General features: G+C 37.5%; 1 protein-coding gene across 1 annotated transcript in view; it reads right to left on the bottom strand.

The window, feature by feature from the left end:
• LOC149236458 (outer envelope protein 64, chloroplastic-like) overlaps positions 1-15,296 on the bottom strand; it is a 249,563-nt gene that overhangs the window by 153,432 nt on the left and 80,835 nt on the right. The window contains exon 5 of the mRNA XM_089372388.1: positions 116-298. Coding sequence (XP_089228514.1) covers positions 116-298 — 183 coding nt within the window. The remainder of the gene's footprint in view (positions 1-115; positions 299-15,296) is intronic.

The raw sequence follows: 15,296 nt of genomic DNA, 5'->3' as shown, positions 1-15,296 counted from the left end.
CTTACTCTAACAAGGTCAGCTTTACTATGTTACATATTGCAAATGTAATCTTCAAACACATTCCTTTGCATTGTGGGCAACTGCAATAACAATCTTAAAAAATATAATTACTTACGTCCAAATAATTTTTCGGTGGACCGAGTGACTACATTCACTGTTCGATCATTAGGAACATCTGTAACCTGAAAGCAATCATCTGCAATTATAATACGCCTTGGTTGCCTGTACTCCATGAATGGCAACTGTAGTAGTATATGACCAACATGACGCAAAATATTTGGATCCCTTGTAAACAAACCTGCATAAGATGACAAATATGATAAACTTGGTATAATTACTGGCTAGCTCAATTTTTTATCAATTTTTTATTAATATCTTGAAAATATTTGATCAATGACAATACACAAGACATTAACAATTGGCCAACATTGACACACACGTGACCTATGTGCCAGACATGCACAAGACATGTCCTAATCAAGAAATGTCCACTCATTTCTAAGTGTCTAGATATCCAACAAACAGATGGGATATTGTTGTATTCTTTTGCATAGTTTCTACACTGTGATCACAAGATAAATAGCAATTTATATATCAAATGGCTAACTGTTATAGAAAACAAAGCATAGGTTTGAGATTCCAATAAATGAAAACTTTTGTTAGTATATGTAGGTGTATATTAATTTTTTATTGTTCCATGAGGGCACGACCCCCACCCACATTTCCCCATGTCCTCCTTTGGGGAAAACTCAGGGTAATGCATGGGGAAATGTTTCCCAAGTGTGGGGGGGACACATTTCCCCAAAAGGGGATTGGTCACCTCCCACCTTTAGAAGGGGGACATCTAGGTGCTCCCCCTCCCAAAGATTTTTTGTCTAGCAACCCATGAAAATAGAACAAAAAATAAGGGATAGAGCTCTGGCAAGTCTAGGACCTTGGTAATTAATGGTAATATTAAATTCTTAAAGTAAAAAGATAGAAAACTAAAGGAAAATGTCACTTTAGGTAAGATAAGGAGAATGCCATTAATTGTTTCAGGATGTTTGAGAGTTGTCCAACCTTATTAGACTACATACGAAGAACATAGAATTTCATATCGCATTCAAAATTCAGCAGACTTAACAGTCTTTAGGATTTCAAGATTGGCAGGATTGTAGCATTTCCACTAGATTGCACAATCATGAATTTGCATGGGATGAATTATTACTGTTGTGATTTTATCATTAATATTTTTATATTTTATAATTTTAGACATTGGGTCTCCTGTGCAAGGGACCCCTACATCCCCCCATCCCCGCTGAATTTTCCTAAAATTTGGGGGGTGCTCCCACACACGCCCCTTGTACGTCTCCCTACTCCCCTATTCCAAAAACTTGGGGGAACATAGTAAATTTTTGGATTGACAGTAATTGTAAGCCTATATCTAAAAAACTCAATAGACCAAAGCTACTTGGGAGCGGGAGCAGGGAGCGACATTTTCAAAAGTTCCCGGTTCGGGAGCAAATTTTTATATAATATATATTTCTTTTATATTTTGATGCATATATGTCAACAAAAGCATGTAATGATGAATTAGATATAAAAAGCATAAAACCATGGATTGAACCATATAACATCAATCATCTAGATGTTATAATCTCCATCAACTACGTCCACAAGTTAGCAACATATAACATATCGAGTCTCATGATTTTTCAATCTTAAAGTTTCAAGCTTTCAAAATTCAATATATAACATTTATCATCATTGATCACTTAAAGTTGTAACTTGTACTTGTAACCATTACCATTACCAAGTAACCAAATGATAACAAAGAATATCTAACATGAAATGAAATGCTTCATTCATTAATTGCCAACTTCAAACTGCAAACTTAAATTTTCATATATTGTTTACAAAAAATACCATAATAAATATGAAAGAGTCAACAGTTATAAAAATTACTAGAAACTAGAAAAAACAAGTAAATCCATTATCTATTCTTAATGCTTGCACTTTGTTTATGCCTTACACACACACCTAAGTTAGTAAGAAAAGCCCTTAACCCCACAAGGAGTGGTTGGTGGAAAATTTAAGAGATGGGGTTGTCACCTATTCCCAACTCTCTCTCCATTTAAGCTCTCCCCTAGGCAAGCTAAGGGGGGGTAGTCCCTAAATGGAAAGCTAAGTAAAAAGTGATGTGAGGTTTCTAGGAGATGTTAATATTAATTTAGATTACTTGAGATTATGAGCAAATATGATAAGTAATATGACATGAAATATACTTCAATAACCATCAACACATAAATCAAAGATAAGCATATAAGACCAGTGCTTTCAATATTGCTTCAAAATAGATAACACTTGCTCCAAAAATGAAACGTTTCAAAGTGAAACACAAGTAACTTTGTCAATCAAATAGATGTTAGAAAAAAATTATATCACTTGCAAGATTTAAAATTGTTTTCAAAGAAATGCTTTCAAAGTATAATCATTCACAATGCTAGAGCATGTAAAGGAGCAATAACTTGCAAAATGAAACAAGCTAAAGCCTCACTTGCAAAATGAAACAAACTAAAACTTCACATCCAAAATGAAAGATATGGTATTTGCCCATATGCGATGTTACAAAATAATCAATTCAAAACATTTTCATCATGACAAGTATATAAATAAATTGCAAGTAAAATAGCTTTAAAAGTAAAGTGTGTTAATATGAAATGCACTTAACTAAGGTTAGATGTAATTATCTTGGTTAATCTTAAACTAAATGTCTATTCTAAGTGAGAGATCTTCCTCTTGAACTCTTTCCAAAGGGTAAATATTGGGGTGACTATAAGAAAGAGGGGTTAAGGACACGATGGTGTCATTAATAATACCCTTCCCTTGAGTTTTACTAGCCAGCATGTGCCATCGTTCCTACAAAGGGACAAGCCACCTTCATAACTACAAAGTCACACACACTTTACCTTACTTTGTACCAATTGGAAGAACTTTCCAAGAATGTCTATTCCCTAAGATGTCTATCAAACAAGCTTATGCTTGGAGGTTGATTGAGTTAAAATGCAAACTACACTAAAATGCCTAAATGCTATGCAAGTAAGTTTTCCCGAGAGAGATTTGCAATGTTTCAATATAATGGAAATGAGATAGTGCTCAAAGTAAATTGCAAATGTTACTTCAATTGGAAAAGGAAATTAGTTTGTAAATGAATTAAAGTGATGCAAGTGTATTGATGTTTTGCAAAAGGAAATTGCCACAAGTAAATGAAGTGCTCAATGTTGAAGAATCTAGTGCAAATAAATGTAGTGTGATTCTTCGTTACTTAATAACAATTTGTGGAGTCCTTTTACTTTTTCTTGTTAGCTTAATCTTCTTCTTATCATTATTAATGCATGTGTGTGTACTTCATCAAACTGCTACCAAAACATAAGAACAAGAACACACGATGTTGGCTCTCTGCCAGGGGCAAAACCTCTCTTCTTTTGAAAGGAAAACCCTTCGGTAAGTTTTCTCTTATTGAAGCTTCTTTCTTGATCAATGCCAAAACCAAGACCCTTGACTAGAAGAACCTCCAAGCACAAGTCAAGTCCTTCCTTTTCTTTGCACTATGTTTCCCTGGCACTTTGTCTACCTCCTTTCGACACTTCGTTCCCGGACACTTCGTCCTCCTGCCAGCACTTTGTTCTTCCTTCCACTGTAAGTAGATCTTGTAGAAGAGATACTTTTCCTTAGTGATATCCTTCACCTAAGGATATTCATTCCTTCTCCTGATCATCTGAGTTCCTTCTTGCTGTATGGTGGAAGGCATAGTGTGACAGCATTGCAACACTAATTCTCGCACGTGTGGGAGGTACCCTAGAGAATTAGGGTCCTTTTTCCTTTCCTAGAGAGATAGGCTTCTTCGCTTGACTTGGGAGGCCTTGTAGGCCTAATTTCAAACCCACCCAACATTAATTCATAAATTGGTTGATCCTGTTGTTATACCCGCAGACTTACCCACCTCTTCTTCACATGTGTCTCTGTTTCTAGCCCTAGAAACAATCCTCTTCACTTCGGCCTTCTTCCTCCTTCCTTTGCTTGTCTTTGAAACCATTTAGGCTTATGTTCTTATCCCAAATAATGAAGTTTGTGTGACTGTAATAGAGGGTTGCTATGACAACAGAGAGACCCTCTCCTTCTTCTGCACGTGTAACTGTCTTTTAGCCCTAGAACAGACTTCCAAGGCTTCGGTATTTCTTCCTCCTTTTTCGCCATACTTGTAGACCCTTTCTTCGTCCCTTCTTCACCCTTTTTCTCCGCTACCTTCACTGATTTCAGAGAGATGGATGGTGTTATAATGGAGTGGACAACCTCTATATATAGAGGATTGTCCCTCCCTTTAGGCCGACTAGAAGACAATTTGTAGGCCGACTTCCTGTCTTACTTCGGATGGCTTCTTTGGTGGTGTAACATGCTTGAATGAGTTTCTTTGGTGGTGCCTTTGCATAGGAGGAGACTTGACTTTGCTTGGAGGTATTCTCTTGACTTTAATACATATTCATACATGGTGTAACATGCCCTTAAGGCCTTCAACATTTCCTTTTGACTATTTGACTCACCTATTGCACTTAACATGTGCTAGACCTACTTGAATGAGCAAGCAACTCATTGACATATATTATAAAAATAACATTTATTTTGTTGAATAAGTACAAATATCAAAAGTACATTTATGAAGACCGAACCTAGTTACATTTCCTTCAACACTCCCTCTTAACTAGGGAGGTATTCGTACAACATTACAAGGTGTTTGCCTATTATCAATCTTGAAGAATTCACATAAGAGAAACCGGATTTGCAATCCATCTGTTATAGCATCATATCCATCAGCATTGTCATAGTGCACAGCCTTGACTAACAGCTCCATCTCTTCATGAGGTCATGAGCTACAATGCTGGCGAGACCAATGATTTATAGACACCTTCATCATTGTATCTCAAGGTACATACCCACTCGGGTGTTCTCTAAGTATGACCTTCTACGACTACTCTTATCTTGGGTTCCCAACCCTCAGAAAATATCGGTCCTCTTGCCTACTCTTGTCTCTAATGCCCTACACATCCTCAAAGAGTATCGAATGCTAGATGATTACCTAATCCTCCCATTCTTTCTTCCCAAGTGAAGACAAGAATGTTGTGTCTATCTTGTGTCTACATTTCCATTTATGGCCTTCATCTAGACTTACGGTTGTTAGTACTGGTCTAGTGCATGACCCATGAAATGGAAAAACACAATTGTCATTCATTTGTAATCAGGGGTGATCCAAAACTCCCTCTTGATCAGGGACTTGTCAGAGCTCCCTCTTTACTAGGGACTCTTTCATTCATTGGCAGCTTCTTCTTCATGGGTCCTTCAGTTGCTTGATCTCCTTCCTTTCTTTGATGTCATCAAGTCTTTGTTCGAGCTTCTTCTAGGTAGGGCACCATCCATTGATCACTTTCCTTCTTGGTTTGTCATGTCATTGTTTCCTTCGTGGAAAGTGTCTTTCTTACCGTACATCAAGTTTTCTTGTCATCTGGCTACTACTTTGTCATGTGTCCATGCTTTGGAATACTCTTCTCATGGATGCTTCGTTGTATTTGCTTGTTTACATGCTTCAACCTAATAGCCCACCATGACTTCATCCTAATATTGCTTCAACATTGCTCTTTCTTTTGTTGGATGGCTTCTTCATCACAACATTTTTGTAGAGTAGAATCAGTTATCTGCATCTTTTATATCTCCAAGGCCTTCATAGGTGTCAAGGGTCCTTCCTTCCTTTGTCAGAGTTGTCCTGCCTTCTTTCGGGAGATATCTTCAAAGTATCTTGTCAGATAGTGATTCTTGGTGATCATGGTGTTCTTCACATGCTTGATCTCTTTCTTCATTTGCTTCTTCTTACATAGATAGGTCAACCATCTTATGCTTCTTGTGAGAGAATTTCTTTATTGCTTGCTTCTTGGACCAATTAGCGTTTCTTCTTGCTTCGTAGTCAACAATCTTATACTCCTTACATGAGCATATTCTTTTGTTGACCTTCATTGCACACATGCCTTCGAGCATGTCCTTGGTGAAAGAGATTCTTTCATATTGGATCATGTTATAGAACTATCCCCATGACTCAATAATATACAGATGATAACATGACTAAACTTTGATGTATACATACCTCATCTTCATTCTCCTTTGATCATCTTAGCTTCATTTGGTTGTCCTTGGTGTGGCCCTTCTTGCTTCATCTTAGCTTGCCTGCATATCATCCTTTTCCTGAACCCCATGAATGGGATACCCAATGAGACATTTGCTTTGGTTCATGAACCTTCTTTTAAGATTCCATTATAAGATCTTAAAGACCCTTGCCTTGCAAATGTTTCTTTTCTTTTGATGATGGAGGTCTTCTTAGATTCTTAATCATGATCAATATTCTTTTATCATGGATGAGGTCCTATACTAGGTATGCTCCTTCAATATGAATATCTTGAGCTATATCTACCAATGTTGCAGTAATTTTTATCGGGATATTACTGGCGACGGGAAAAAATCGGAAAAAAAAAAAATCGTAAAAATCAAGAAAAAATCGTTAAAAATCGGGAAAAAATCGTAAAATACAAAAATATTCAGCTTTTTTCAATTTTTTTAATATCTAAAGCATCTACAACATAAAATAAATACATTGACACATAAATATGATAAAAGAACTAATATATAAGATGTGTAATATCATTTCTAGTGTTACATCACACATAACAGTGAATCATGTCTTGAATAGTAAGTCCTGACTCCTGAGTCCCAACTCAGCCTCAAAATATCAACAAAAAATATAATAATGTATCTCATATCATGAGTCATAATGTCATATACAATGAAATGAACCAAATAACTAAAGTCTAATACTACTGATTTCCTCTGCCCCTCTAGATGTAGATGCCAGTGGAGTTGGCAGTGGACTCTGCTGTGCTCTAGAAGTTGAAGAACTAGGAGCTACAGGAGGTAGACCACGTCCTCTACTGGTGACAGGGGTAGCTTGTGTAGGTTGTGTCACCTCCTCCTCATAAAAAATCGTGATTTTTTCACAATTTTTTTGGAAAAAAAATAAAAAATAAGACTAAAAATCGGGCAATAATATCGCGATTTCCGCAACACTGATATCTACCATGCTCCTAAAGTCTAGAAGATATTATTACCTATGCATTTTTATTCTCATTATAAATGCTACATCTTCATGAGTATCTAGAACTCTATGTACTTCATGCTTCTAGATTCTAGAAGATGCTCCTATCCTACTCAAAACTTTGAAAGAAGACTTGAAGGAAAGAGTTTGACCTAGTCATAGTAGAGATTCGGAGAATCTTCCTTCTTTTGCTTCTTTTCTTCTTCTTTCATCTCTGGAGTCATGTGAGCTTCTTCTATGTTTCTTTTGTTGTTGTTGTCCTTCTTAAGCTTAGGACAATTCCTTTTGTAGTGTCCATATTCTTGGCATCCAAAACATTGGATTTTGGACATGTCTTTGTTGTTTGTTCTTCGTGGACCAAATTTGCCAAATTTTCCCTTTCTCTTGGCCATGGTAGCAAATGCTTGCTCCTTTGATCCCACATCTTCCTTTGCTTTAAGTCTGGTTTCCTTTGTCCTACATAGAGACCACATTTCACTGAGTGTGGTTGCTTCCTTCTTGGCATATATGTTTGATGTGAAGTTGCCCCAATCCTTAGGTAGACCATTGAGTACTACAGTTGTTATCTCTCTGTCAGAAATGACTTCCCCAAGCTCTTGAAGTTGATCTCTCATTTCAGAGATTTTCATGAAGTAGGGAATTATTCCTTCCTTTGTTATCTTCATCTTGTACAATTCATTCCTTAAAAATATTACTTCTCTGGTTGTGGATACCGAGAATAGCTCTACTAGCTTATCATAAATTTCTTTTGATGTTTCAAATTTGGAGACATAAGGAATGAGAGAGTCTTTGATTGATTCTATCATAATCCTTTGAGGTCTTGTCTCATCCTTATTGTACTTAGCTAAGGCTTGAGTTTGTTCCTTAACAGGGATAGTGATATTCCCTTTGACATGTTCTAGGAGTTCATTCTCCTTGAGAAGTAAATCAGTCCTCTTCTTCCATGCAAGAATGTTATTGGTACCTACCAATTGATTTCTTTCCTTGCAAAAAGACATTGTTGCTTTCTCCTTGAAGACTTGATAGATTGCCTTCCTAGGATCTTGATGTTCTTCAAGTTGCCTTCTCCAAGTGGACTTCCCTGGTGATGAGATTTGTTTGATGACTTGTAGCTTGTTAATTTTTGGTATGTTCTATGCTTAGAGCAATTTATTTCAATTTTTCCATTTAGTTCAATATCAATTCCAGATTAGCAGTCACATCAGCATGACAGTAAATTGCAGATAGAACATAAACAAACATCAAAATACAAGCCAAGACAAGAGGACACAAGATGTGGCGCCAGCCAGGGACAAACCCTAATGTGAGGAAACCCTTAATAAATTATTCTTACATATTCTCCAATTGTTCAGCACAAAGAGAGAGTACATATACATCAGAAGTCAACATTTTGACTTATCAAAATAAGAGTTGAGATCTTCTCTATGAAGATAGCACATGAGGTAGCTGATCTGAACTCAGGTGAAGGCATACTGCTGCAACTAATCCTTCAAAGTGATTTCATCAACATGTTGCACCTATCACTGTGCTGCACCTCATCATCATGCTACACCCAACACTGTGCTGCACCCAATCACTATGTTGCATCCTTCATGTTGCATTGTTGTACCCTTCATTGCACTATGCATATTGCAATACATCATCATCATGTTGTTGCAATACATTCATGTTGCTATACTACTCACATCACTGATTTGCACCATGTTGTGCCATCATTATTGTGCTACATCACGCTGCATCCATTGTGTTGCACCATACTGCACCATGTTGCCCCCATCATGTTGTCACCTATCACATCAGTATGTTGCACCGTTGTCACTGCATCTAATATGCTGCAACTATTTATACTCAGTGCATACTAGCCTTAGTTGCTTGCTATGGCTTACAGCCTAGCAGAGCAGCTAGGCTATAGTTGCAGACTCCTTCAACAGGTCCATGCAAACAGCTTTGCCCTCAGTCTTCTAATATAGAGACAACTGCTCCCAGACATGCCTAAATCATGCCTTAGAACAGCAGGCTTTACTATTGCTGCTAAGCTTCCTTTTATGACAGCACCTAGTCACTGATCTGCTCTTAGTGCATCTCCATACATGTGATAAGGCTTCTCCTTTATGGCTAAGATTAGGGTGTCTTCTTGCCTGCGTCAAGGCCTCTCCATGGACTGTGTTAAGCCTTTTAAGTTTTCATACACAATGTTAAGGTCATCTCCTTGACTACCTCCATGACAGCGTTAGGGTCATCTCTTATGACAAGGTGAAAGGCTTTTACAAACAGCACATAAGACCACCTTTGACTGCGTCCTTGACTCTTTCAGAATAGCAGATTAGGGCATGGCATATCTCCCTTAACAGCGTCCAGATGTTCCTCCCTTAACTGTGTATAGGGCTGCAATAGTCCTCCTATTTTTTGCGGCTAGGGCATAACAATACCTTCCTTCCTCTGTGTCTAGATGAATGCGTTTAGAACATATAATGGCAGTGTCTTAGGGTCTATGTTTAGGGCACATGGATTGTGCTATGACAACCTCCTTTATGACTGCGTTAAGATCCACGTTTAGGACTTCTACTAGACTGTAATATAGGGCAGTGTTAGGGCATCATTAAGCCTCTTCTTGCCATGAAAGAAGGTCTCCTTTCGGACAGCGTAGAACCTTTCTTAGACTCCACCATAAGGGTTGTCCTCCATGACAGTGTGAGGCTTCTACCACATTAGGGCAGCGTAGAGCCTTCCCATGACTGCATCTGGATCTAGGGCATGTCTTCTTAGGGCAGCATATATCCTAGGGCACTCCCTCTAGATCTCATCTTCATCAAACCCAAAACAGAATGAAGAGAGATCACAAGAGTGAGTGTGTGTCAAATGACTTAAAGTCCTCTTCTATTTATACTAAAGCGTGGAGGATAAGTGGGAGCAATTTGGTTGTTGGCCAACCTTGACGAGTTGTCGCATCACACAAATAAATTCAAATCTCCATGAATACATGTCGGAATCGGATGATCTTTAGATCAATCCTGCACCTCTCAACAAGAGGAATCCATGAAAAATATCAACTGCCATAAATAAGAAGACCCACATGGATTTTGGCCCTAGTTGCAAATTTTAACATAGCTTGATGTAGGTCCTGCTTCAATCTGCTCTTCTTTGCAGGTGCCTTTATGTAAGGCTCTTCTTCTTGCTATGAGTAGATTTGGCTTGAAGCTTCAACCTTGTAGATGTCCTTCCTTGATGAGTGTTCTTGAGATGCCCTTTCCTTGATGTGTCACCTTAGCTCCGATACTATGTTGAAGAATCTAGGGAAATAAGTGTAGTGTCATTCTTCGTTACTTGATAACAATTTGTGGAGTCCTTTTACTTTTTCTTGTTAGCTTAATCTTCTTTTTCTTATTATTAATGTATGTGTGTGTACCTCATCAAACTACAACCAAAACACAAGAACAAGAACACAAGATGTTGGCTCTTTGCCAGGGCCAAAACCTCTCTTCTCTTGAGAGGAAAACCCTTCAGTAACTTTTCTCTTATTGAAGCTTCTTTCTTGATCAATGCTAAAACCTAGACCCTTGACTAGAAGAACCTCCAAGCACAAGTCAAGTCCTTCATTTTATTTGCACTATGTTTCCCCAACACTCTGTCTACCTCCTTGCGGCACTTCGTTCCCCGGCACTTCATCCTTCTTCTGGCACTTCGTTCTTCCTTTCACTGTAAGTAGATCTTGTAGAAGAGATACTTTTCCTTAGTGATATCCTTCACCTAAGGATACTCAATCCTTCTCTTGATCATCTGAGTTCCTTCTTGGTGTATGGTGGAAAGCTTAGTGTGACAGCACTGCAACCCTAATTCTCGCATGTGTGGGAGGTACCCTAGAGAATTAGGGTCCTTTTTCCTTTGCTAGAGAGATAGGCTTCTTCGCTTGACTTGGGAGGCCTTGTAGGCCTAATTTCAAACCCAACCAACACTAATTCATAAATTGTTTGATCCTGTTGTTATACCATAGGCTTACCCACCTCTTCTTCCCATGTGTCACTGTTTCTAGCCCTAGAAACAATCCTCTTCACTTCGGCCTTCTTCCTCCTTCCTTCGCTTGTCTTGGAAACCCTTTAGGCTTATGTTCTTATCCCAAATAATGAAGTTTGTGTGACTGTAATAGAGGGTTGCTATGACAACAGAGAGACCCTCTCCTTCTTCGTATGTGTGATTGTCTTTTAGCCCTAGAACAGACTTCCAAGGCTTCGGTATTTCTTCCTCCATTTTAGCCATACTTGTAGACCCTTTCTTCGTCCCTTCTTCACCCTTTTTCTCGGCTACCTTCGTTGATTTTAGAGAGATGGATGGCATTATAGTGGAGTGGATAGCCTCTATATATAAAGGATTGTCCCTCCCTTTAGGCCGACTAGAAGACAATTTGTAGGCTGACTTGTTGTCTTACTTCGGATGGCTTCTTTGGTGGTGTAACATGCTTGAATGAGCTTCTTTGGTGGTGTCTTTGCATAGGAGGAGACTTGACTTTGCTTGGAGGTATTTTCTTGAGTATAATACATATGCATACATGGTGTAACATGCCCTTAAGGCCTTCAACATTTCCTTTTGACTATTTGACTCACCTATAGCACTTAACATGTGCTAGACCTAGTTTAATACTTATTCATACATGGTGTAACATGCCCTTAAGGCCTTCAACATTTCCTTTTGACTATATGACTCACCTATAGCACTTAACATGTGCTAGACCTACTTCAATGAGAAAGAAACTCATTGACATATATTATAAAAATAATATTTCTTTTCTGGAACAAGTACATTTATGAAGACCGAACCTAGTTACATTTCCTTCAACACTCACAATGATAACACTTGAAAAATTTCTCTCAAACTTGTACAAGACATATAAACATAAGTTTCATAGATAAATGCAATTGTAAATTGCTCTAAGTAAATGTCACAAACCATAAACTTATAGCAATTGAAAATGACATTAAGCTAAAAATGAAATTCTTGCTTGTAAAGTATGCTTGGAAAATAAGTGAGCAAAATAACAAATGAGCCTATAGTAAGGCAATTGTATCTCAAAGAAAGCAAATTGTTAAGCAACTAAATTAAACTTGCCATGTAAGTCCAAATACTTGCATGTAAGAAATGAGAGGCACTAAAGCAAAATATCAACTTGTACTTCCAAGCAAGAATGAAATGCATAGCATCAAGTGAAACTTGTAGCAAAATTTAACTTAGAAATTGAAATGTTATGGTAAGGTTGTGTTAGTTTGAAAGCATGCAAAATGAGCTAAAATGAAAGTTAGAAAAGATGCAAAATTAATCCACCTACACAAAATCCTCATAAAAGAGGAAAAAGGATGCCTTGGGTAAAATTCAAGCTCCCACAAGAAAAAGAGATATTTTATTATGATATTACAATGGAGTTAAAGCCTCTTAAAGGACTGCCCAAAAGATGAAGGGAAATAGTACAAGATTTGGAGCTAGAAATAGCTATAATCTCCCTCCAACAATAGCAACCTCAAAGGCCAATGAAGACTTGCTAAAATCTGAAAATTAAAATCTCCACAAAGGCCCACGGCCTATTCTTATTTGCAGCTCCTTCTAGTGTTCACGACCTCCTTGAAGTCAATGCTCAAATGCTCTTGAGGTCCTATAAAAAATGGTTAGAGTTCAATAGTCTTTCCTCACGGCACTTGCTATCAAATCTCCAACCTTGGGTTGCAACACTAAGACAAAATTAGTGTAAAAGAGCATGTAAGTATGATAAAAAAATAATATACAAAACCAAATCAAATGATGGGAGTGAACCCCATCACTTGCCTATTTTGGAAAATGCTCTTAAATAGCTAAATAAATCGATGAAAACAAAAATTTTAAAGAGAATAAAATTTAAAAATATTTGTTTGTGTACAAGCTATGTCAAAGAAAACCCCTGCAAGAAAATCACTTCGTAAGATAAACTATAGAATTTAAAGAACCAATGGGAGCTCTTTGGAGAATGTGTCAAGAGTGGGTTAATCTCTCCAAAGACTTCCCCTCACGCTTGATATTTGATCCAACAAAATTCTCCTCTACAATACTTCAATCCAACATTAGTCCCATATAGATTTAACAAATGCAATGATAAGAAACCTCTAGAAATTTAGTGGAAAATAGCTAGAAATTTCTACACCTAGATCATACTCCTAAATCAATTGCCAATGCAAAATAGCTTTACATTAACAAATCTACAATAGCATATGGAAATAACATAAATCAAAAGCATGAGCAAAGGAAATTATACCAATAGTGAGTCAATCATCATACTCCAATGGAACAACACTCATTAATGAACCCCGAAGTCTTTTATTGCAATTGAGAACAAGTGTACATAAGAGCAGATCTTCCCCAAGCACAATAGCTTGTAACAAATGGATTTATAATGACAGCCCATGGCTCTATTATATAGAAGTTTGGGAGCCAATCCCAAGGCAAATGGTGACAATCTCAATGCTCCTTCATGCAAATTCGAATTTCCCAAGTGGCATCAAGAATCCCCCATGCAAAATCGAATTCCATGATGAAATGACAAGTGTAGAAGGGTAGGGACCCAGGTGGGTTCAATTTCCCACAAAAATCTCTGCCAAATATTCTCCCAAATCCTCCCAAATGTGCATTAACTCCACAAATTCGAATTTTCCAACTAAGCGACTTCCTCATTTATTGCCAGAAATTTGATTTCCTTGAGTGGGCCATGTATTTATGATGCAAGGTGCCATATCATCACCCACTTGTCCTTTGACTCATTCCTTTGACTTGAGATAATTTCCAATTCATTTTCATGTCATTTTGTCACATGGAGTTATTTATTTTTCTCCATTTAATTTAGTTTTGGTTTAATTTTCAAATTTCCCACTAAACTTAGGAAAAGTGGGTTTTGACAGCCTAAAACACATTTTTAACCCCTCAAAGTGTGTCATAGTAGAAAGTTGAGAGTGAGAGGTGTAATTTTGATCACACATACAAAATACAACTTCTCTAGACATCACTTATTACATTTCATATACAAAATTTATTCAAATTTCCACACTACGGGAAATTTTAAAAATTAAAAAATGGCCCCATAGACCTAAACAAATTCCACAAAAATTTGTGTGACCTAGTATGGTAATATGCAATGACCCTAAACACTAGGACTCACCCAAGGCCTCACCATAAAGCCGCACTTCGGCTTTTGGGTTATGCTTGGAAGAAAAAACTCAATTAATTATTAAGTCATCGTAACGATATGATAATTAAACAAGTGAAAAAAATCTCGCAGAGTAAACCCACTTGATGACAAGGTCCCAAGTTACCTAGGCCTGTTACATGATTCGACTCCTCATACTAGTATCACTTTTACATTATCCCCGCAGGGTTTGTGAAATTCAAGTACAATAGAAAAAGATGAGACGAAGAAGTAGAGTTGAAAAACTCTAATGACATGATGAACTCTGATGGTACATTGAAGCTTCTGATACACCATTAGGCATGGAGTCTTCAAAAAATCTTTTAGTTCCACCCCAGTGGTCAACAGGCCTCTTTCCACGAGAAATGTCTAATTTTTTAGAAGGTCGTGGTGGTCTACTAGGAGTCTCCTCCCACATAGTCAGTCGACCAAAACCAGAAGGCACATGACCCCCATGTGAGGATGTAGATGTAGACAATGTCACATGGCTCGTCGAATTTGAACCTTGAGGTTCAAAATTCGAGGAACCTCAAAAATTATCTTCAAGTTCGATCAGGTTCAATAATGTTGGTTCAAGTTTTCTTTAACACCTACCTTATTTTACATCACAGAGTCCGAAAAATTTAATTTTGGAGTTCGAATCTCTTCAAATTTTAAAGCCTCGTAAATTCGCACAGATCCTCGAATAGATTCGTCGGAATTCTTTAGCCATGTGAATGCCCAGAGATCTGTCTTCAACCTATATGTATTGCCATACTAAGTATTTCTCTATTTGTCCACATATAGAAACCCTAGATAATCTTTTTGCATATTCAAAGTTTCAAATGCATGTCTAGAGTGTTCTTTGGCTCAAGGAGCTTGAAAATCGCCAGCTGCCATAAATCACGTACCACATCTTCGATTGTGTTTCGAATGCATCGCTTCTAGCAC

This window comes from Pinus tabuliformis, chromosome 8, assembly GCF_031772625.1.
Source record: "Pinus tabuliformis cultivar Carrire ecotype Pingquan chromosome 8, CPIR1, whole genome shotgun sequence".
In the NCBI taxonomy this organism is placed as follows: domain Eukaryota; kingdom Viridiplantae; phylum Streptophyta; class Pinopsida; order Pinales; family Pinaceae; genus Pinus; species Pinus tabuliformis.
The sequence above is the reverse complement of the archived record's forward strand: the minus strand, read 5'-3'. Positions and strand labels throughout refer to the sequence as shown.